Source organism: Schistocerca serialis, chromosome 7, assembly GCF_023864345.2.
Source record: "Schistocerca serialis cubense isolate TAMUIC-IGC-003099 chromosome 7, iqSchSeri2.2, whole genome shotgun sequence".
NCBI lineage: Eukaryota > Metazoa > Arthropoda > Insecta > Orthoptera > Acrididae > Schistocerca > Schistocerca serialis.
Window position 1 is genome coordinate 93,327,082 of NC_064644.1, and position 23,693 is coordinate 93,350,774.

Here is a 23,693-nt window from a genome sequence, read left to right on the forward strand (position 1 = left end):
CTTTTTAAACTTTTTATTTGACTTGTAGATTTGTAGATGGATGGTGACATGCACAACCAGCAATTTAGTATTTAAATTGTTGCCATTGTACTGGGAAATAAATTATTTTCAAAACAAGCCATCAATGGCCTCTCCATTACAATGTAAATGTTGTTCTTATCAAGAAAAGGACATTTCTCTGACTGGAAATTCAACAGCAACAAACAGATGAGGATGATGGGAAATAGTCATTTGTGTTACGAGTAGCTTACTCTAAGCTCAATTTTCTGTGAACATTTAATGATGCAATATGGTCCCTAATTATTGTAATGAAATATTTTCATTTAAATTTATCATCCACGTGGTCCCTATTTCTCTGTATTTCTTTCAATACTGTAAACTGTGGTTGATTATATTTCAAAAAAATGAAAAATGGTGATTATTTTATATTTTTCTAAACAAAAACAATTTTTGCATAGTAGTTCTCACACTTGTACGCCAAAAATACACGCATGGCCTCTACAGACATAACTGTTCCATTTATGTCTGTAGCGGGCATGACAGCTGATTTTAAGTGCCCACAGTGAGCTTTGTGAGGTTACCACTACTGTGGCTCTTTTGGTAAAAGAACATATGTAGCGATTGTGAGCTGTGACAATGTGTGGCTAAACCTCTCTGGTTACAAAAATCAGATAAGGCATTGCTTGTTTTTGGTGCACAGCATGGCAATTGTGGTTATCATTCAGAGTTGTTAAGATAAAAGTGTCATAATATGTATTCAGCAGCAAGCACAAATAAAGTACAATATTACCACAAGGTGTTATTAGAAACTTTTGGCACGATTTCATTATTCTGATTTCATAACTGTCATCTACAAAGGCATTAATAAATCAACATTGCATCTTAGTCTGTTGTATTTTTGAACTTCACCCACAAGTAAATTAACATTATTAATTAGTCAACAAGTCATTGATAAATAGGTGGTGTCGATATCAGTTAAGTGAGACAAAGTTGAAGGCAGGGTCTCACAATTGGTGTTGCGTGTGTTGGACAACGATTTAATAGCAATCTTTGGATGTGACCGATGCAACACAAATACATCAAATGGTGAACCCACAGCATTCCAGTACAGTGGCGCTTTGTTTTGTTAAAAACAGCATTGGAAAGAAGTGATAATTTGTGAACTATAACTGGGAATAGGTATGCCTATCAGAAGTGACTGGCCATATGCTACATTTGACAATGAATGTTAAGAGCGACGATACTGGTGGTAGTGGGAATGTAATATATGGGACAATCCAAGTCAAAATGTTAATTCTAAAAATGAATGGGGAAATTTGTTACGTAACAAGAACTTGAAAAGTGAAATAATGAACCTGGGGAACTGGTAGCCAGATCAACTATGGATATTACACAAACAGTTAACCACGGACCAGTAACGGAGAGACTAAATCAGTTGTTTGCATACATTACGAAAATGCATAATGTTCTCAGGCGGCAAAATGATGATCGTAAACAGCAAACTACCAATTTTAGTGACCGGGTGGAGGATCAAGTCAAAATAAATGCGCACAAACTTCAAGAAGCATTAAAAGAGCTGTGAAAGGAATTCATCAATTGTTCAAAGCACAATGACTGACGCAACAAAGTTAGGGATGAATAATCAAAGGTCAGAGCAGAGGTTGACAAATTAAAACTTAAGCATGATGCAGATTGTGAATCTAACAAATTCACATTTGGCCTTGTGAAAAATAAAGTTAATGATGAGATCATGACAGTAAAGAAGAATTGTTCACAGCACAAGAAGACACTCTTTAAGATGGTAGTTGGCAAGCATGAACAGTGCACGAACCAGGCAAATCATGTAGAACACGTAAGGCAACCCACTTTATATGAACATGTGGTAGAAGAAGCAAATTAATAATTGAGACAAAGAAAAATGTGGTGTTATGCTGAATGCAGTGTCAAGCACGATTATTGATACCAGCATTGGTACATGCAAATTTCACAAATTCCAACAGAGTCAAGATTACATCCCATTGCTTCCACATGCCAGTTTAAGCATGCTTTTCAAAACTGCATTCTGAGAAACATAAAAATAGATGTTTATGTGAATAGTCAAAGACAGTGGACATACATGGTGGTTGTGAGTCGCTGATAGTTGCAGTTGCAATAGTTTCAGTCCATTTCAGGTGGTTTTCCGGAATAAATTTTGGTCTCTCAAACAACAATGGGCAATCAAGCCAAAATTACTGAAACTGTCACTGTATGACTAGCTAGAGTGATGGTACCATTCGTGTGTTTTTAGAGAAGTGTTGAGATCATAACGTACATCTAGAGGACCCTGTTAACAACACATGACTTAAAGAGATACTTAGTCATCGATTACTGCTGCACATCCGTGAGAAATTAGTTCTAACAAGATACATATATATATGATGTGAAAAACCGAGGCAATGACACATCCTGGAATGAGTAATGTAGTGATGGAATTTCAGAGCACGAAAATAGGTGGAATCACTGTAAAGGATCACAGACTTATCATGACTGGAAGTGAACGTATGATAACAGTAGGGATATCATGAATTTCAAGGAACAACGAGCAACAGAGTAATGGATTGCCACAACAGGAAAGGAATGATAACAGTGTTCCTCATCGGGATTCACAGAAAAACTGCGTCTAGTTCCAGACACAACCCACTCAGACTGAATGTACGGACAAGAGGTCACCTATTACACTATGAACTATACAAATAGACAATGGATGTAATGTTAAGGAAGACTTATTAAGGGAAGGCGAGCACTGTACTGAGGGCACTGTCAAACCATTTGTACAGCTGACTATTTGGAGCTGATGTTGACATCTTATTGGGTCCGGCTCGAAGGTGAGCATAATTGTAGAGAACTTATTTCAAGAATTCATTGATCAAGGAACTATGTTGATTTTTCCAGTAAATGAACTCAGAATCATAACCACAGTTAGGAATCGAAGAAAGCCAATCAGAAATCGAGCTCTGTTAAAATAATTACTTTTGAATACATTATGGGAGAGGCAGTGATCAATGTGTTACAAATATTTACTATTAAAACAGTCCTGATCACGATTTATTTATCAATAAGACCGGTTTCGACCACTACTGTGGTCATCTTCAGACCATTGAGTAGGAACCTACTAGTGATTCTCCAACAGAAAGAGGTTCCTACCAACAGTCTGAAGATGACCACAGTAGTGGTCGATATCGGTCACCTTGATAAATAAATCGTGATCAAGACTGTTTTAATAGTAAATATGTGTTAAAATATCTAATTTTGGGAGATTCTGAGCAGCCAGTATTTCTTGTTCCATTTTTAAACACTGGAATCATCTGAGGTACTGATTAGATGACATGCTTACCTGAAGAATAAGGAAAAAGACATGAAGATATGCTTTAAAGGAATTGTAGATGAATATGGTGAGTGCACTGTAGGTGTGAACTTTCATTTTGTTAGTGTGAAAAAAAGGAGCAGGAGTTGAGATGTCATGATTTCAAGGGAAAGATAAGGGCATGAAGTCATGGGATAATGTAAATGTCGCTGCTGCAAATATTCAAGTGAAACTATATAAATTAACAGAAGTTTCAGAGCATCAAAGGTAAGAGTTGAGAGAGGTACTGCAGTTCCACCAAGGTATATTTTCATCTTAGTCCAGAATAATGAGAGGTGGTGATTGCAAATTAAAAGTGAAACGTCAAAAACAATTTCATATGAAATCTTACTTTATTCCATCAGCCAAGAAACCTGAGGTTGACAAATAGATTAAAAAATGGTTCAAATGGCTCTGAGCACTATAGGACTTAACATCTGGGGTCATCAGTCCCCTAGAACTTAGAACTACTTAAACCTAACTAACCTAAGGACATCACACACATCCATGCCCGAGGCAGGATTCGAACCTGTGACCGTAGCAGTCGCGTGGTTCCAGACTGAAGCGTCTAGAACTGCTCAGCCACCGCGGCCAGCTAGATTAAAAGAATGCAAGATATGGCAATCATCTAGTGATCAGGTGGTGAATCTGTGGTCACATACATGAAGTAACGAAGCCGGATGGTACTACCAGGATTTATTGAATACCATGGCAATCACACAGGGCAATTCTTCTGCAAAGAGATCAACCCAAAGATTTACTAGAGCTATTACAGATATTTAATGATGTCAAATATTTGTTAGAAATTAATTTCGTATGTTCAAGAACTTTCTATACGACTGTAGTGCATTATATGTTTATCTCCATTTAAACAGAATGTTTTTGGGTAGCTCCAATGAGTTCAATATAGAAACTGTTTGCCTTATACTGCTTTTACGCAAAGAGTATACGCTGAGTGTTAAAATTAATGACTGCCTTGTGATGGGGTGCATTAATGTCTGCCCATGCACAGCAGTGATTGTGTTGTTTTGATACATAATGTCAAAATATGTCCATTTCAGTAGTGGTCCTCAGGCTGTTGCCTATTGAGCCTCATCCGTTCACTGCAGGTGTATGTGCATGTGCTATGGCAGCTGTGTTGTTTGTTGGGAGGTCTACCAACCTAACAGCTGCTGCCATCCACCATAACTGTTGACACTACCAGGTAAATATGTCCTGCAACACTGTGCTCTTCACAAAGCATCCCCGGACCCTACTAAGCTGTGTCCTCTTTCCTATGATACCCTCAAGCTATGACTATCTACAGTGAAGTGTGTGAAGTGTTTAAAAGCACAGCATAGTGAAATAGTGAATTATATACTGCATTATGAAAGTGCATCAGTATAACAAGGGAACTTATCGTTGTTTAAGGTGACTTTGAACCATGTTTTAAACCTTATTGTAAACTTCAAGACACAAACTTTTATGTTCTTTTTCTGGTGTGACAATTTTATCTAAATACTTTACAATGTAATAATATAATGATATTGTTTGATTACATCGCCATTTATCTTGTTCTACTAGTATTTGTATATGGCTCCATGGTGTTTTCTATGTCTTTTGATCTGTGTTTTTCACACACTCATCTTTTTTGGAATTTTTTTTTCTATGTAAATATTTGGAATTCAAATGTAATGTCAAATGACTACCCCAACTGATAATGAGTCATAAGCCAGTCAACCTAATAAAACTTTCAAGGTCTTTAAAGATCCGACATTACTACGATCTTACCTAATTGCATGAAAGATTGAGTGCTTACTTAGGAATAATTGACTATATTTACATCGACGTGGCCTTTGTTTACTAATCATTATCTTTACAAGTGCTTATCATCTGCATTATTTAACTACGGCCACAGCTTCAAAGTTAGATGAAATTCCTCCTTTTTTCCTGCAGTAATGTTAAGTAAACAATATGTACATTAGTTATAAGCATGCCACCATGTCAGTCATTGACTGATCTTTCTTACTATTTGAAATCTTTCTTTGACATCTTGAATGTTTCATTTAGGGCTCTGTTTTGAATTTCTTCCCTTGGATTTTACATACACATGAGGAACCTAGGATCAAAAATTTAAGAGATCCGGGGATTTGGGGTTACGTTGCTGTGCCTCTTTCATCAGACAAACAAATATAGCATCTGTTAGGTGCAACAACTTGTGGCTAAGCCCCTTTCTGGTTACCACAATCACATATGACGATGTTCGTTTTGGATCCACAGCATCACAACTGTAAGATGTTCTTCCACGTGTGCAAACAATGTTGAACATTAGTGTATGTGTTCGAAATGTCATCCCTGAACGAATCATTTCAAAATGCAAGGTGCTAGAAGCTCGTGGCATGATTTCATTATTATTATTTCATAACTGTTGTTGCATCAATAGTTGCATCTCATTCTGTTGTACTTCCCAAAATTCACCCACCAGTAATTAAATGTTATTAATTAGTCACAAAGTCATCATTAGAAAGGACAGGTATTGTTATCATGTAAGTGAGATGAAGGAGGTGGGGGGTCACACAGCTTGCACTTTTTAATATTTTTCCAAGTGCTTATGTTTAACAGTAATTCTGGGTTTTTGTCTTTTCCATGTTTTTATTTTTGATGATGATTCATTGAAGTCAAATCTGGATAAGTGCAGTATATCTACCAAATACACTCAAGACATTTGCGAATAAAAGTTGTAACAGGACACACTCCTCTAGCAATACTTTTCCTCAACAGTAGTTGTTGATACCAGCATTATTTTTCAAATTCTGGACAGGTCAACATTATCTCAGTTGCTTTTCTGAAAACAGTTATATAATTTTATACATAATATGTTATATTTAAGCTAAACTATGTTGTAAAATATTTTAGTTTTGATGTTATAATCAATAAGTACTAGTTCTGAATATACAGTCAATTTTTTTTTTTTTTTTTTTTGGAAGTACAAATTATTTGCACACTTATAATATCTATTATGAATTACACAACCCTGAACTGTTTACTCTGTTTATTTCTGCATCCATTTATGAAATAATAATAGAAATTAATAATGTAACGAAAACTGGTAGGAATTAATTTGTTAAGAAAAATTATAAACCCTTTTGAATATTGTTATTTCCGCAGAGTGTGGGAGTCGTAAGCTTGCCTCTGATGTGATCGGACGTATTTTTGTATAATAGATGCAAACACTGCAATTTTGGCTTTGTTAAAGTGAAAAATCTAAATACTGTATGATGTACTAAAATTTGAGAAAATCAGTGGAAAATATATTTGAATAAAAAATTCTGCAACAATAGTTTTCCTATTTATTTAGTTCAAACCAACTGAGAGGACCTGATGTTAGATTTTCAGCTTCAAGAATCAGATGCCTAAGACAAGAACAACTGGAGTCATCTCAACATGACAAGCTATGTAAACTTGAAAGTTTCTCTTCTTTCGTTTCACCCTCTTTGGGGTACACTGGAGCAATCATTTCTTTGCGCGTTGTTCTTTTCTAAGGGCCCAGTATTTCTTCATGATTTCTGATCTTTTCCTCTTCTCCCAAGATGCTGGGTTTGGACTTTTGTGTAGATTTGTCTTTTGTTTTCATCTTTAGTAATTAATTTAGCTGTTCGATCAATAAGTGAATTATCTGAAATCTTTAATTCTACTAGGTCTTTCTCAGTTTCTTTAAACCAGTTGGGTTTTGTTTTGCAGTTACAGAAAAAGTCAAAGATTTGTTTAGTTAATCTGTTGGAATTCATCCTGAGAAGATGGCCATAAAGCTTTATCCTCCTTTTTCGCACAGTATCTGAAAGTTTATTGATTTTCTTGTAGTGTGTTTCATTTTGATGTATATAATCTTATTGTTCTGAAATTTTGCTCCTATGATTTTTCTTAAAATTTTTCTTTCCTTTAGCTCAAGTTTCTCCATTTGGCCATTGAAATTCATGTTTAGTGTTTCTGCTGCATACAGTGCTCCTGGCTTAATTATTGTTTTGTAATGTGTAATTTTGGACCCCCATGAAAGGAATTGTTAGTTGGAAGGCCAATTCAAGTTTATTTTTTCTGGATTACATTGCTTTCATAATAGACTTTGCTTATTAATTACTTGGACTGGGCATTGTTTAACGTGGAAAATACATGGAAAAAAGAAGGAAGGGGGAGATTACAAAGTACACTATGAAAAGATCATGTGCACCAGTTTGACAAAGTCAAATTTCACTTATTTACAAAATAACAAAAACGAACTGACAGGTGTAAAAAAAGATTGCTCTAATGGACATCATAGTAGTAGGTCTGCATATTGGGAGTCAAATAAATGAAATATTTCCAACATAAACTATGCTTACCACCCAAGTTTTCCTTCAGTTTAACTTTTTCTTCTCTAACAGCTGCTAATCGAGCTTTGTATGTGGTGAAACTTTTACTTGCATTATTTAGTTGATGAACAATATGATCCTTATGCTCCAGAATTCCTGGTTTTACATGTGTTTCTGAAAAATCAGCAGGTCAAGTTGTTAGTCACAAAGTAGAAAAACATAGATGAGACAAAGGTAATATTTCAAATGTCAGTCTGTAACTGCAAGATAATAACAGATGCTTTACATGTAAAAATCAATAGTTTAATTTCATGTCTTCACTATACCGTACAAGCATGCAAAAAGTGACGGAGAGATTTAAAAAGTAATGCCATGAAACAGAGATTCAAAATATGTTACCATTATCTTGTTATCATGTGACAACCAAAAGGAGATAAAACATAAAAACCATGAGATAAAATGTGAGCTAAAATGATTCTCTTCCTTCCACTTTTTCTCTTCTGTACCACAACACAAAATGCTCCGATTATCACTGCAGTATAGTAGGACATTTAGGAGCTTAAAATCACACAATTCCATAATCCAGGTTTGTTCACACTATTTGTCTTTGTTTCATATATAGTAAGACTTCACAAGGAAAAAAGAATCAAAGTTAAACATTTTACTGATCTCTGTATGTTACGCTTTCTACTCAAAAGTTCCTTCATTATTTGAAACTAAAGGTTTTGTATACATTTCCACAACAAATTTTCTGAGTCATAGACGACATAATGATGAAAAATGTGCCCTAATGGACACTTGTAATAGTGACCAAAACATTGGTACATTTTAGAATGTGACACCCCAGAAGAATTTTATAGAAACTGATTCCCACAGCAAAACTATATGAGCATTTGATTAAAATTATTTACAACAGTCATTGTCTACTGTCCACAATAGTGAAATAAGGGGACATCATTATCTAGTGACACAAATGAAACTAAATTACCTGAGAGGTATCATCTTCTGACATTCTCTTCACCTCTCTTCTTTTCAAACACTTATCTTGCATCAGTTTCACAAAACCAGGTGAAGCGAAAAGATGCTGGATCACACTACCTTTTAGTTTTGGTTTTATATTTCAACTGTTTACATGACAAGAGGATCTTGCTAACCACTACACAAAATGAGTGTAGGACTCGGCATGTAAGAACTGTTTCCATATATTTACTGTATGTACATCAGCGTCTAAAATCCAGTACATAATGTTTTCCATTTTTCCAAGTATAGTGAGAACATTAAAATACAACTGCTGGGAAAGAGAGACAGAGCAACAGACAAATTTATGTAAACCGGCAGCCTAAGATACAGAACATGAATGATTAAATTTTTTCAGCACTGAAAGTGTCAATCGGAAGAATTATGATTTAAAGCACACAAAAGGCCTTTGATGAGAAAAATTCCAAAGGAACATTTTCTCTTTTTATGTAATTAATAAGAGATAGGAAGTTTGCTGCACTGTAATGCTCATGACACACTCACCACCAATGGGTCGTGCAAAGCTATTGGCAAAAAGAATGTCATCAACAAGTTATGCTCTTAGGGTTCTATCATGCCACACAATACTTTCATGTCATTTCATTTCATCAGTCAATAACAGCAAATATCTTATGGTGACATCCTCATTTTAAAAAAAATAACTTTCCTTGAGACAGAAAAACCTCTGTCTACAAATCAACATTATTTCAGAAAACATCATTCATGCAAAACTCAGTTTACACTTTTCTCACATTATATCCTGGAAACTATGGATGAAGGACAACAGGCAGATTCCATATTCCTAGATTTCAGAAAAGTGTTTGACATGGTGCCCCACTGCAGACGTAATGAAGGTATGAGCCTATGTGATGGGTTCCCAGATATGTGAGTGGAATGAAGGCTTCATAAGTAATAGAACCCAGAACACTGCCCTAGACAGCATGTGTTCCTCAGAGACAAAGGTATTGTCAGGAGTGCCCTGGGGAAGTACAATAGAACCACTGTTATTCTCTGTATATGCAAATGGTCTGACGGACAGAGTGAGCTGCGATCTGCAGCTGTTTGCTGATGGTGATGTGGTGCACAGGGAGGTGCCATTGTTAAGTGACTAGGAGGAGGATATAAGATGATTTGGACCAAATTGCTGGTTGGTATGATGAATGGCAGGTAGCTCTAAATGTAGAAAAACATAAGTGAATTCAGATGAGTACAAAAACCAATCCCATAATGTTTGAATATAGATTTAGTAGTGCGCTGCTTGGCACACACACATCAATTAATATCTACACACATCATTGCAAAGTGATACAGAATGGGATGGGCATTTACAGAGTGTAGTAGGGAAGGTGAGTGGTTGACTTCAATTTATTGAGAGAATTTTGCGAAAGTGTCTTTAAAGGAGACCATATACAGGACCCAAGTGTGGCCCATCTTGACTACTGCTTGAGTATTAGGAATGCCCAACAGGTCAGATTAAAGGAAGACATTGAAGCAATTCAGAGGCAGGCTGCTAGATTTTTTACCAGTAGGTTTGATCAACATTCAAGTATTACAGGATGCTTTGGGAATCAAAATGGGAATCCTTGGAGGGAAGGCGATGTTCTTCTCATGGAATGTTATTGAGAATATTTAGAGAACTGGCATTTGAAGCTGACTGCAGAATGATCGCCAACGTACATATTGCATAAGAACCACGAAGACAAAATAAGTGAAATAAGGGTTCATGTGGTGGCATATAGCCAGTTGTTTTTCCCTCACTATTTGCAAGTGGAACAGGAAAGGAAACAACTAGTAGTGGTACAATGTACCCTCCACCACACACCATTGGTGGCTTGTAGTGTATGTACGTAGATACCGGTGTACATCTACACATACTCAATTCTTAGATAGAGGTTTCTTTGTTGGGAATTCAAGGCACGAAACATGGACAGAATTCTCAAACTACAGAAAAGAGAAGTCACAATAACTATAAGTCAGGCTCATTACTAAGAACTATGTAAAACATTGTATTCCTACTGAACCAAGTAGCTCTACAAATCTGTTGTGCACGTCAGTGAAAACATTACTATGTCTTTCAGTAATAGTTGTATACATTATCATGGAACAGCCAGTTTACATTTACCAAGGAAAAACAAACAAATCTTTGAAACATCATTCCCTATCAGGAAATAAAACTGTGAAACTGCATAAAAAATTTCCCAAGGAGGTGAAAAAGATTACTAAAGTACATCTATTTAAAAAGGCAATTGAAACATACTTCATATGAAATGCAGACTACACAATTAATGATTGCTCAGAAAACTCATAGTGGGGATTAAATAACGAAAGGTATAGCTACAACACACTATAACTTTACAACACATTATCAAAATATTTTGTGGTGCATGATGCTAATGTATTGCGATTCTCCCGAACTCAACATTTTCCTCATCATGAAAGGATTCTCATTCAGTTTTACAGATGGGCTGATGGAAGGACATGGAGACGTGCGTGGGGCATAGTAGTAAGTGTATGGGGCTGGAGGCAGAAAGGAGACTGAAGGTAATGCAAGGGGCACAGCAGTATGTTCGTGGTCTGGGAGACCCTTGTGGGTGTCTCTAATGTGTGCAGTTATAGTACAGAGAGATATGACGAAAAAGTGCAAAACTATTTTCATGTTGTCAGTTATCTTGTGTTAACGGCATATAATCAAAATAATATTGCATGATAGGGAATAACAAAATGAGGTAGTGCTGTTGTTAAGACACTGACCCGATATTCGTGTGACTGGAGTTTGCCTTGTCCAGCCATGCTGATTTAGGGTTTCTGTGATTTTTCGCAAATCATTTTGAACAAACGCCAGGAATGGTTCCTTCAGCTATGGCATGCTCGACCACCTGTCCAGTCCATGCAAAAACATTCTTATGTGAATGTAAATCTGAGCTATTTATTTTCATTGTATTATGACGACAAATCCTATATCACTGTGAGATCGCCCCCTGCATCACAACTCGCACACATATTGCCGTTGTCATAATACATTTTTCAGTTTCCGGTAGGCTACAGTTCATGCATGTGTATGAATATGTACATCTATTTTTAAACACCCTGTCTGCTGTTCAATGGACTCTATGAAGATAGTTGCAATCTATCCTGATTCATACTGTTATTCCAGTGCTGATTTTTCCATTTCTTAACTCAATGGGTATATGTTTTTAAAATTATTGTTTACTGTCTTACAAATTATAGGATCTGCTAGACAGTAAAATCTCCAAAAACTTAGTGTTTCGAACAAGAAAGTCTTGATTGTCATCTGGTAAATAATGTCTGTTGTAGATTCACTCATGACGTGCAATATCAGAGATCTCACATCCACACAGTTCAAAGGCTCACTTATAGAGGCCTCCTGGGTTGGGCTACCTAGCACGCTTTGGTGAGCCACCAAAGAAACAGAGAATTATTTAAGCGATCACAAATGAGTGCTCGGCCTATCCTGTAACCTGTATTACTGTTGTCCAGTCAATGTGCTATATGCAACCCACGACCTGTACTTCATTGTATCATGTGTGTCGCTATATAAAGTGCAATGTTCCATAAATCGTGTTTGTTCTTGCTACAGCAAACTTGATAAGTGAGGGTTCCATTTTCTCCGCATATTAGTGTCAGTGCTAGGTCACCCGATAAACATCTTGATGGAAGAAATACTTCAACGTATCACTGCCTAGCAGTGAGTTTTCTTGGAACAACAGCAGGCTCTCACCACCGCTCTCAATCAAGTTACATCTGCATGTTCGCAGCAGGTTGCTCTCCCATCACTGCAACTGTCGCCCTTTCCAGCACATGATGAAATCGGCTGAAGATTGGGACTCCTATGAGACATGATTACACCAACATTTCCAGGTTTTTCACGTGAACCATGCAAACCTGTGTAGGGCTCGCTTTCTTTCTTTTCCTGGCTTTTACTGCACATTTATCAATTGTTGTGCTAACTTGCGCCTTAGTAGGAACCGGCCAGCTTATCATTTGATGGAATGTGCAAGCTTCTCCGAACCTATTACTGGGGTAGAAGACATTTCACTGCGACACATGTAGAATTTTACCACTGCCAGAAATGACCAAACCAATCTTACAAAGCCTGTGCTGCAGAATTACACTACTGTTATTCGTCTGGCCCTGGATAGGAAAGTCTGCAAAAAAGCACTTCAACGTGAGAATGCGACTTTAACAAAAGTGCTCAATATGGCACAGTCCTTTGAAGCATAACGGGTCACAAGCGAACAGACTGCTGCATGGGTGGAGGTATCTGAAGTTGCTCAGTCAACTACTGTTAGGCACACTGCAAGCATTTAGGATAATAGGGGAAGCAATTGTAGCAGTACAACCTTTGACTCACCATCACATAGGGCAGCATTGGTTACGGACACAGCTGCAACAGGCCACATTACAACAGCAGCCATGTGGCCCCCCTTCCATCTTGCCCATACCGCTTCAGCAAACACGAGTGTGCTGCATGCCCTAAGTGTTGAGCTATTTGCAACATGCACTGAAAGAGAGCCCACACTGCATCAGTGTGAAACTCTTCTTCAAAATTGGTGGACACTGTAGTACCGATGGACGTAAGCTGCATCTGTACAATGGCTATCTTCCCAAAGAAATTGTTTATTGATTTGTGTGTGTTTAATAAACCAATAAAAATGAAAATGGGCATAGGAGCTGCAGAGACTTTAGTAAACGCACATAAATTTGGGCTTCCCTCCCATCACAAGAGTTTCATGGAAGTTGGTTAACTACAATAAACAGCAGATTCCGATCCTAGGTCAGTTCTCTGCCCCTGTCTGTTACAAATATGTTGTTCACCATCTCACCTTCCTTGTTGTAGATCATTCTCATACTGCAGACCTGTTCAAGTTAGATGTGATTAATACTTTCGGTTTCTCCATTGCCGGTGAAGTTGGAGTCCCTCTGCTCTCAGTTTTTGCCTCTCTTTTCCTCTGGGCACAGTTGTGCTACTAGTTTTCTGGTCCACATTACCATGAGAAGATCCACCCGTGCTAGATTCCCCCCCCCCTTCCCCCCCGCCCCCTCCAGGTGCGACAGGTGCCTGTCGCATTCCACGACTCTGTCAAAGCTGCACTAGACCATCTGACATCACTCTATATCATTCAGACTGTATCTTCCAGTGAATGGGCTACACCACTGGTCATCATTAAGAAGACAATGGTAAGCTTTGCCTCTGCGGTGACTTAAGTGTCACAATTAATGCAGAGTCCCTGATGGAGTAGGGTGTATATGCGGACAAGGAAAAAAAATTCCCGGATTTTTCCCAGATTTCCCAGTTAAAAATTCACTTTCTCCCAGGTGAAAACACACTTTTTCCGTGTTAAGTGACAGTATATTTTCCCATGGAATGGTAAAACTTATCAATCCTTTGAATGGTTATGGTTTTATACAGGGGCGTAGAATTTCCCGGCACTTAGGAAACGAAACTCAGGGGAAAAAAAACACATTTTGGAAAGCTCACTGATATGCAGCAACATGTACGTTGCATATTTTCGTACTACAAAAGTATAAATTCGAATTCCACTAAACACTGCATGCTACTTTCCGAAGCATTGAAATCGAGATTGTGATGCGCTTTTGTAAGCCAGTCATAGCTCATGTCATGTGATCTCGCCAGCCGATGACAGCGAATATTCAAAGCATAGGAAACTTGATGCAATCAGCCAACTGCAACATCACTGTTAAGTAGCGCGAAGACACAAACAGGAAAAGTTAATGGTTTAAATTAATATACACAGTGCAGCTACAAGAAAAGCAAAGCTTTCACATATAATGCTGGTCTATAAGGTTAATAAGCTGCAAGAGAAGCTAACCTTTCACATATAATGTTGATCTTCTTTCCAGGTGTTACACTTTAACATATAGCACACAAATGTGACAGTAACACTTTAAATAACAACATAAATGTCTGAAATTCTAGGCTCAAAATTCTTCTAAATGGCTCATCATCAAAGAGTTGATTTTTAAATGAGAGTCAAATGTTCTATGATTTAAGAAATTCATCGTACATTCTCGCACATAGTTCAACTTCCATAAAAGGAAATTTAGTTTGAAAGTATCGCTTGTCAAACCACCATTCGCAATATTTTCCCGCGACCTGTTAGAAATAGGTTCATTTCAGCAGTTGCCAGAGAGCATCAGACAACAGGCGTCACCACACTTGCACAGCTGTGATGACGTAGGTCGCCCATATGTTCGTACATGTAAAACATTAAAAGATCTTACACTATGTCATAAAACACATCAGGGCATACTCCAAGACCCATTAAGCTTCTCAGTGTGGCTTTCGGGATGTACATTTTCTTGGAGTACCAGTACTGTATTATCTCACATTTGGTTCTTTATTACGGCATAATGCCGTATGTGCTAGAAGATGACAACGTGCACTTGAACTGCAGCAAACAGTTGAAAAAAGCCCCTAGTATGGAATTCAATACTTCATTTCTGATACATTGACTGCCTCAGTGGAAATGATTCACAAAAGCCAAAATTCTTTAGCAAATCGACAAAAATAACTTCAATGTTCTGCAAGGCAATTAATACTGGACTGTCAGAAAGGTGGAAATAAAATAAAACCTGATACTAATAACATATTTTAGCCTTCCGTAATTAAGTGAATATATTTTAATTCACTTGATAGCTCCCAGCCACAGATATACGTTTTGTTTTCATTTGACGTGAGAGCAGGAAAAAAGAGAAGAAACAACGAAATCACTTAACGTAAACACGGGTCATGTGGATACTACCCACCTCCTCACTACAACTCGGACTGCTCTGTGTATCAGTTCCGGATCTACAATATTTCTGAAATGGGGCAATACTAGAAAGTGACGTGCGCCCAACCTCTCCCTAAAGTGTTTGAGATAGGACGTCAAAAATTTCCAAAAAACCAAATTTTCCAAAATATGTTCATTTTGTAGGGCACAACTTTCTGAAGAGTCTGGCACATAAAACATATCTGTTTGAGGAAATGTAAGACATGTTATTTGGTCTTAAGTGTGCCAAAGTGCAGTGCCGGGCCTCTTCACACAGCATTCTTCTATGCACGTCACTGTATTTCGCTCTGTGGAATTGAAACGTGTATATTTTGTAATGGATGCCATCAAGCTATATTCTGGACAGTGGAAATTAAAATGTCCTGTGGTGCCTCTCCTGCTCCCAGTTGGCCGGTTTGACATCCTGCCCCCTTTTAAAAATACTCGCAATTAACACTAGATGGGATTATTTGTAACCGAGAGAACAAGAACTCTTCAGAAAATTTGCACTCTTTATTGCCTATTAGCTACTAACTTGCTGTTTTGTGTGACATAAAATGTGTAATGTTTCCCCAAGTGTTAGTAGATTTCGTGACTTTTCACAGTAGCCCTGAGACTATTTTATTGCTGACAATAGACACTGCAATTACAATGAAATTAATATCCCTGTAATTGGATTATCTATGCAATTTAAGTGAACAAGGACTCAACTTTTTTGTTCTCTCTCTTCCTTTTCAGCCATTGTCTGGTACAGTCTTAAAACATATTGCTTGGTCTATGTTATGTAGAGATTTTGTTATTTGTGCTCATTTTACATAATAATAACTATTTAATTTCATTGTGTTTGTTATTACAACTAATCATACCTGTTTTCCACAGCTTTTGTTCATGAATTTGATAGTAAAATGTGGCTTACTTTGTGTGGGGATATCCGTTTGTGAATGATCGTGTATTAATGGCACCAATAAGTGTAATATGTTTGGTTTGCTTTCAGAGTAGAACCTTCATCTAAAATTTCACTTTTCACAAAACGATGTCCGATAACTTTTAGAGATAAATCACATCCCAAAATTATACTCACCAACAGACAATCCCAGCAGAGGAGCCTAGCTAAAAAATATGGTGGTAATATCTGGCAAACTGCATTCAAATTTCAATATTTAAAAATATTTTTACATAATTTTTCAATTACATAACTTTCTTGCTTTAATTTGAGACTCAGTTAGCCAAAGGTAATTTTAATTTGGTCCAGACTTACATTTTAGTTCAAACATTTTAAAAGCAAGAATAAAATTAAGTACTAATTTCAAAACTCAATAATACTAAATAGTAATAAAATGCCACCACTAAACACCGCTGCCTCCGTTGCTGGGTCCTGCAAGGCCGCTGTCTCCGACGGCCCAGCTGACACCTCCCGCACCGAATGCTGACTTCAGCAAAGACATTACTATGGAGACACCGTCTCCGGTCCTGTCCTATGGCCTCTTACAAGAGGGGGGACGGTGCACCCACCCGGCTCCCCTTGTCATTTCCACCTCTGCTTGCCAGTGACTGTCCTCCACTTGATGAGCATCCACCTTCACCGAACGATGAAATGGACGTCAGGGCCATCACTGGAGTTTTCCATGACTCATAATCGTGGTGCCCCCCCCCCCCCTCCCTCTCTCTCTCTCTCTCTCACTCACTCACTCACTCTCACTCTCTCTTTGCAGTACCAGTGCTTTTTCAGTACCAGTGCTTTTCTTCTCTACCACACATTTTTTTCTGTACCCCGCATTTTTTTCTGTACCTCGCATTTTTTTCTGTGCCTAGTCTTTTTATGTATGTGATTCTTCCATCTAGTAGAAGTGTGCAGTGAGTGATGTACCTTCACTCATAATGCATGTGATTTCAGAGATCGTGCATCCACACTGTTTACAGGCCCACTTATAGAGGCTACACTGAGCTTCCCCTTGGCATGCTCTGGTGAACCACCAAAGAAACAGTATTATTTCAGTGATCACAAAATTTTTCGAACACAATTGTTATGTTGAAACCACAGTCAGTGTTCTCTGATTTTTCTATCACAGTTTTGTAAGTACCATACTGGAAAACGATTAACACTGACTTACCTAACAACATGATGCATCATTGGTGGAGACAGCATTAAAGAGCAGTAATGTATTACTAATTACAAAATAAGATAAAATCTTTCTTTGGGAGTTCTCTCACCAAAGGCCTACTGTTGGTTATAAACATTAATTTCATTAGAGTCTTGTAATTGATTGCACTCATCTTCAACGTTGAAAAGAATATGATCAATGAATGTTCTTTAGCTCATGTTGCATTATAATTCACTAAGTGCAATAAATTACTTACTTGATCTACCTTTTCTTGTTAGTCTACCTAAATTTGGTTGGAATTCCAAGATAAATGACTACATTACTATAATAATAATAAATTATACATTATAATTCCATATAATGCATTACTATTACTCAGAATGAGTTGAAATATAGCTATGTTGAAAGGAATACTATTTTCTATAAATAAATAACTATAACCAAAATTTTAGATCTTTTACTTCTTTTTAATGTAAGAGACAACTACAAGGAAAACTCACAAATATTTCACACGTTTCATCTCTCTCTCTCTCTCTCTCTCTCTCTCTCTCTCTCTCTGTCTGTGCGCTCGCGCATACTCATCAGGTTTTGATGTATATCTCTGTGAAACTACAATCCCTTCCTGTCCCGCCTTTTATTGTTCACATACACAGCTCCACTTCTCAATATTTAAAATGATAAATTGCCAGCTGTTTCACTAACAACTTTCAGCTCTATCATCAGCAACTAAGCTAGTTTTATTTGTGTTATTAAATCCACTATCACTGAGCAGCACTTAATATACATACAAATTACAAATACAAACACTAAATTGCTGAACACCATGAGGTAAACAATACTGTTAACATCAAATCCAACGTATTAATATCTATTAATGTCCAATGAGTCGGATATAAAACACAACCACAGAAGATTCATAAATATTCATGATCCATACCTAATAGGTCAGGCCTTTTGCTCTGGTACGATATCCGCACAGCCTCACACCAACAGTGACCTTGTGTCAGAACAGCAACAGTTTCCTCAGCATCATTCAAGAAATCTTTTAGAACACAGGCAGCATCTGTGTAACGCCGATTTGATACCAAATCTGCAACCATGTTTCGCCAAAAATCTGCTTCCTGGTTCTCGCTACACAAGAAAAGGAAAACTGATTAATAACAGAATCTGCACATACAGCCAGAAACATAAATAAAATTATTTGGAATAATTTTCTGTTCTTTCAAAACAAGATGTTACACACACACACACACACACACACACACACACACACACACACACACACACACACACAAACAAACCTAAAAAAGGACAGTAGCTTTTTAAATATTCATCTTATCTTAGTCCTACAAGATAAATTATGTTTTACACTGATTAGGAAAAAAATGTTAATTTGTGGATAGATTCTTAATATCACTGCTAAATTAGTAAAAAAGTGTTAATAAGTTAATAGTGAGCTTCCGGATGTTTTGATGAGTAGTTGTTTACATTTTATGTACAATATTTCTATGACCGACCCAGCCATCTTTCTTCATTTGATCGCAATTTGCTATTATGTGTACTCCTCACTGGACTCCAACCAAAATGTGAACTATAGCTGGTCTCTCACAATTACCTATAGCCACTATGGCCTTTGATGCTCTTTTGTTTTTAAGAGCTTGCACTGATAGTCCGCAAAATTTCTGGGACAGCGTAATTAAGGACTATATCAAAATAAAGAGATCAGAAAACCAAATAGCAAGGAACAGCCATTTCAATTTAAATAGCACTTGGCACCCAGAACTTAAAATCTTGCCATCCATCACATCCATTAGAGTTGTAAAACACCAAGTATTTGCTTTTCACGGAATATCAGTGTAAATTCTGAAAAACAAAAGAGTATAAAAAGTGTAGTGGACATTGGGAATCAAACTCGGCAGTAAATAGCGGCGTGAGATCCACAATATTTCACAATCTGGTTTGAGTCCAGACAGCAAGTACACATAACAGAAAAATTCGCAGTAGCTGAAGAAGATGGCAGGGTCGCCCATCGAAATAATGTGCATAAAGTGGAAACAACAACTCGACATAACATCTGGGAGCAAACTAATACACAATCACGCTGAGAAAACCTGTGAGATCAGAATGTCAATAAGGGTCGCCAGACTCATCTTGATCTGCAAGAGAAGTTTGAGATGATCACTACTCCACCACTGATGGAAGAAGCCCTATAGTAATGGAATCACTCACAAAAGCTTCCAAGTTCCTAACACTGGACTCTGAGCATACGTTTTTAATAGTCAATGCACCATCTCAAACTGGTTCCTTGCTACTTCCATGAAAATCCATTAACAGAAAACCAGATAACAGTTCACAGACACATAAACAAGTGAGCCATCAAAATGAGAACATGCCAAGTTTCCACGAAGACAAATACAATTTATCTAGTTTAGCTATGCCTCACTAACCTAGTAATACATGAGAGTACGAGAGTACACTTCGAGGAAAATGCATCACTGGTCTTGGAGAAAAAAAAAATGAATCAGGAAGCTGGCTGACTAAATGAGCTTTACCAAAACTTATTGTGACCATGAATTACATTTAACAAGGAAGAAACAACACTGTTTGTTTCCTCATCTGTAGTTCTATTTAAACAGTGTTCTGGTAGCAGTTCAATTTCGCTGAGTGGGAGTACTCCGTAGTGGATTTGTATGCAAAAGTACATTTACAATTCAAGTTAGGTCTAGGTGGTAACACAGTCTAGCTCAGTATGTGATTTCAGTAGATTTCACTCGAGAATACAATTATGTTCAAGTTGCATTTAAGCATAGTGTTGGGAACTTAATGTTAGTTGGCACTATCATTACAAGTATTATATCTCATAATAAATTTAGGCACGGGAAAAGATGGAATTGCAGTCAACAGGAATTGCAATTGTCACTAACCAACTGACACTCATCCAAGAGTGGTGCCATGTTTAGTGTGGCTGGAAACTGTTTGTTAGCTGAGGGAACTATTCTGGTAGCAAGGAGGTTCAGAATTTAGTTTTATGGAGGGACAGTATCATAATGGTAGTGGATAGGTTGAGACTATTCTGGCTGTTACTTCATAATTCAGTACAGAAAAAAACCATGGACATAGGCAAAGTGGTATTTCAGATCACTGAACTGTGGGAAGCACTGCACAGCATTATTTTCAATCAGCATTATTTTCAGTTTAAAGAAAACTGGTTTGAGATTCCACACCTGCACGTAACAAGGTATTCCAGCATACAGAGTTTAGCTACAAGCCAATGTCTGAAGTGGTGGCCAGAATCTGGGGAATTCCAAACACAGAAAGGTGGGCTGCTGTTGTATGTGGGTCAGACAGGTGAGGACGCGATGCATAGGAATGATGTAGGGCTCTTACTATCTAAAAGCAGCAAGAAGAGCTTACTGGAGAGCAAACCAGCCTCAGAACGAATAATAACTGCACGCTTTAAAACAAATATGTGATATATCACTGTAATTCAATGCTATGCACCTACTGAAACAGCTAAAGGAGAATTAAAGGATGCATTTTATACAGAGCTTAACAGAGTCCTTAGACAAGCAAATTCTTGGGACATAAAAATTTTAATGGGTGACTTGAAAGCAAAATTTTGTTCATAAAATAAAGGACTTGAACATATGGGTGAGCATGGCATGAGGATCAGAAATGTAAATTGTGAACTGTTAGATATGTGTGCTGAACATGACCTAGTCACTGGAGGTACATTGTTTCCACATTGTAACTGCCATAAGGTAACTTGGGTTTCTACAGACCACATTACTGAAAATCAAATAGACCACATAGTCATAAGCCACAAGTTTTGGCACTCTCTGTTCGATATCAGAAATACACTGCTGGAAATGGAAAAAAGAACACATTGACACCGGTGTGTCAGACCCACCATACTTGCTCCGGACACTGCGAGAGGGCTGTACAAGCAATGATCACACGCACGGCACAGCAGACACACCAGGAACCGCGGTGTTGGCCGTCGAATGGCGTTAGCTGCGCAGCATTTGTGCACCGCCACCGTCAGTGTTAGCCAGTTTGCCGTGGCATACGGAGCTCCATCGCAGTCTTTAACACTGGTAGCATGCCGCGACAGCGTGGACGTGAACCGTATGTGCAGTTGACGGACTTTGAGCGAGGGCGTATAGTGGGCATGCGGGAGGCCGGGTGGACGTACCGCCGAATTGCTCAACACGTGGGGCGTGAGGTCTCCACAGTACATCGATGTTGTCGCCAGTGGTCGGCGGAAGGTGCACGTGCCCGTCGACCTGGGACCGGACGGCAGCGACGCACGGATGCACGCCAAGACCGTAGGATCCTACGCAGTGCCGTAGGGGACCGCACCGCCACTTCCCAGCAAATTAGGGACACTGTTGCTCCTGGGGTATCGGCGAGGACCATTCGCAACCGTCTCCATGAAGCTGGGCTACAGTCCCGCACACCGTTAGGCCGTCTTCCGCTCACGCCCCAATATCGTGCAGCCCGCCTCCAGTGGTGTCGCGACAGGCGTGAATGGAGGGACGAATGAAGACGTGTCGTCTTCAGCGATGAGAGTCGCTTCTGCTTTGGTGCCAATGATGGTCGTATGCGTGTTTGGCGCCGTGCAGGTGAGCGCCACAATCAGGACTGCATACGACCGAGGCACACAGGGCCAACACCCGGCATCATGGTGTGGGGAGCGATCTCCTACACTGGCCGTACACCACTGGTGATCGTCGAGGGGACACTGAATAGTGCACGGTACATCCAAACCGTCATCGAACCCATCGTTCTACCATTCCTAGACTGGCAAGGGAACTTGCTGTTCCAACAGGACAATGCACGTCCGCATGTATCCCGTGCCACCCAACGTGCTCTAGAAGGTGTAAGTCAACTACCCTGGCCAGCAAGATCTCCGGATCTGTGCCCCATTGAGCATGTTTGGGACTGGATGAAGTGTCGTCTCACGCGGTCTGCACGTCCAGCATGTACGCTGGTCCAACTGAGGCGCCAGGTGGGAATGGCATGGCAAGCCGTTCCACAGGACTACATCCAGCATCTCTACGATCGTCTCCATGGGAGAATAGCAGCCTGCATTGCTGCGAAAAGTGGATATACACTGTACTAGTGCCGACATTGTGCATGCTCTGTTGCCTGTGTCTATGTGCCTGTGGTTCTGTCAGTGTGATCATGTGATGTATCTGACCCCAGGAATGTGTCAATAAAGTTTCCCCTTCCTGGGACAATGAATTCACGGTGTTCTTATTTCAATTTCCAGGAGTGTAGAAGAGGAGCAGACGTCGGAAGTGACCACCATCTAATTTTGGCAGAATTCAGATAGAAGATAATGGCAAAATAGAACCAAGCTCAATCACAGGAGGAAGAAAATAGATGTGGCAAGGTTAAAGAACAAGAGATCAGAGAAACATTTGCTCTTGAAGTACAAAACACATTCCAGGTGCTCTCTGAAGAAAACTTTATGGAAGAGGGAATTGAAATAGGTTGGCAAAAAATCAAAGACAGTTATTTAAATGTGGAAGAAAAAATCTTAGGATTTAAGCACATCAAAGGAAGGAATAGATATCCGATGCTACATGGAATGAAATCAGCCACAGGAAAGAACTAAAACTTAAGTTAAATCTTTGTAAGAGAAGAGCGAAGTGCATAAAGAATACACGGAGGCACACAAAAAAGTGAAAATATGGCTATGTTGAGATAAACGGAAATGGATAGATGAGCAAGCAAAGTTGGCAGAAGAGATAGCAAGACAAGAAAATATGAAAGAGCTCTACAATATAGCCAAACGGTTGTCACTGAAGAACTTCATACGTGAAGGACCAGTTAAGAACAGGGATGGTGTGATACTTACAACCCAACAGGCACAGTTAAAGAGATGGGAAGAGCACTTCAAGGAACTGTTAAAATTTTGAAGACAATCAAGAGGATCAGGTAAGAGATGTTCCAGAGGAAGTCGAAGAAGATCATGATATAATTCTGCAGTGCCCCAAAATGGACAAAATTAGGATTGCTTTGAAAACTCTAAATAATGCAAAGGCTCCAGGTTTAGACAACATAG

The 23,693-nt window shown here is 38.5% G+C and overlaps 1 protein-coding gene across 2 annotated transcripts in view; it reads right to left on the minus strand.

The window, feature by feature from the left end:
- Positions 1 to 23,693, minus strand: part of LOC126412378 (elongator complex protein 1) — a 144,998-nt gene that overhangs the window by 75,464 nt on the left and 45,841 nt on the right. For both annotated transcript variants that reach the window (XM_050081949.1, XM_050081948.1), the window contains exons 8-9: positions 18,558 to 18,751; positions 7,738 to 7,881 (exon numbers count right to left, since the gene is read on the minus strand). In XM_050081949.1, the coding sequence (XP_049937906.1) occupies positions 7,738 to 7,881; positions 18,558 to 18,751 (338 nt within the window). The remainder of the gene's footprint in view (positions 1 to 7,737; positions 7,882 to 18,557; positions 18,752 to 23,693) is intronic.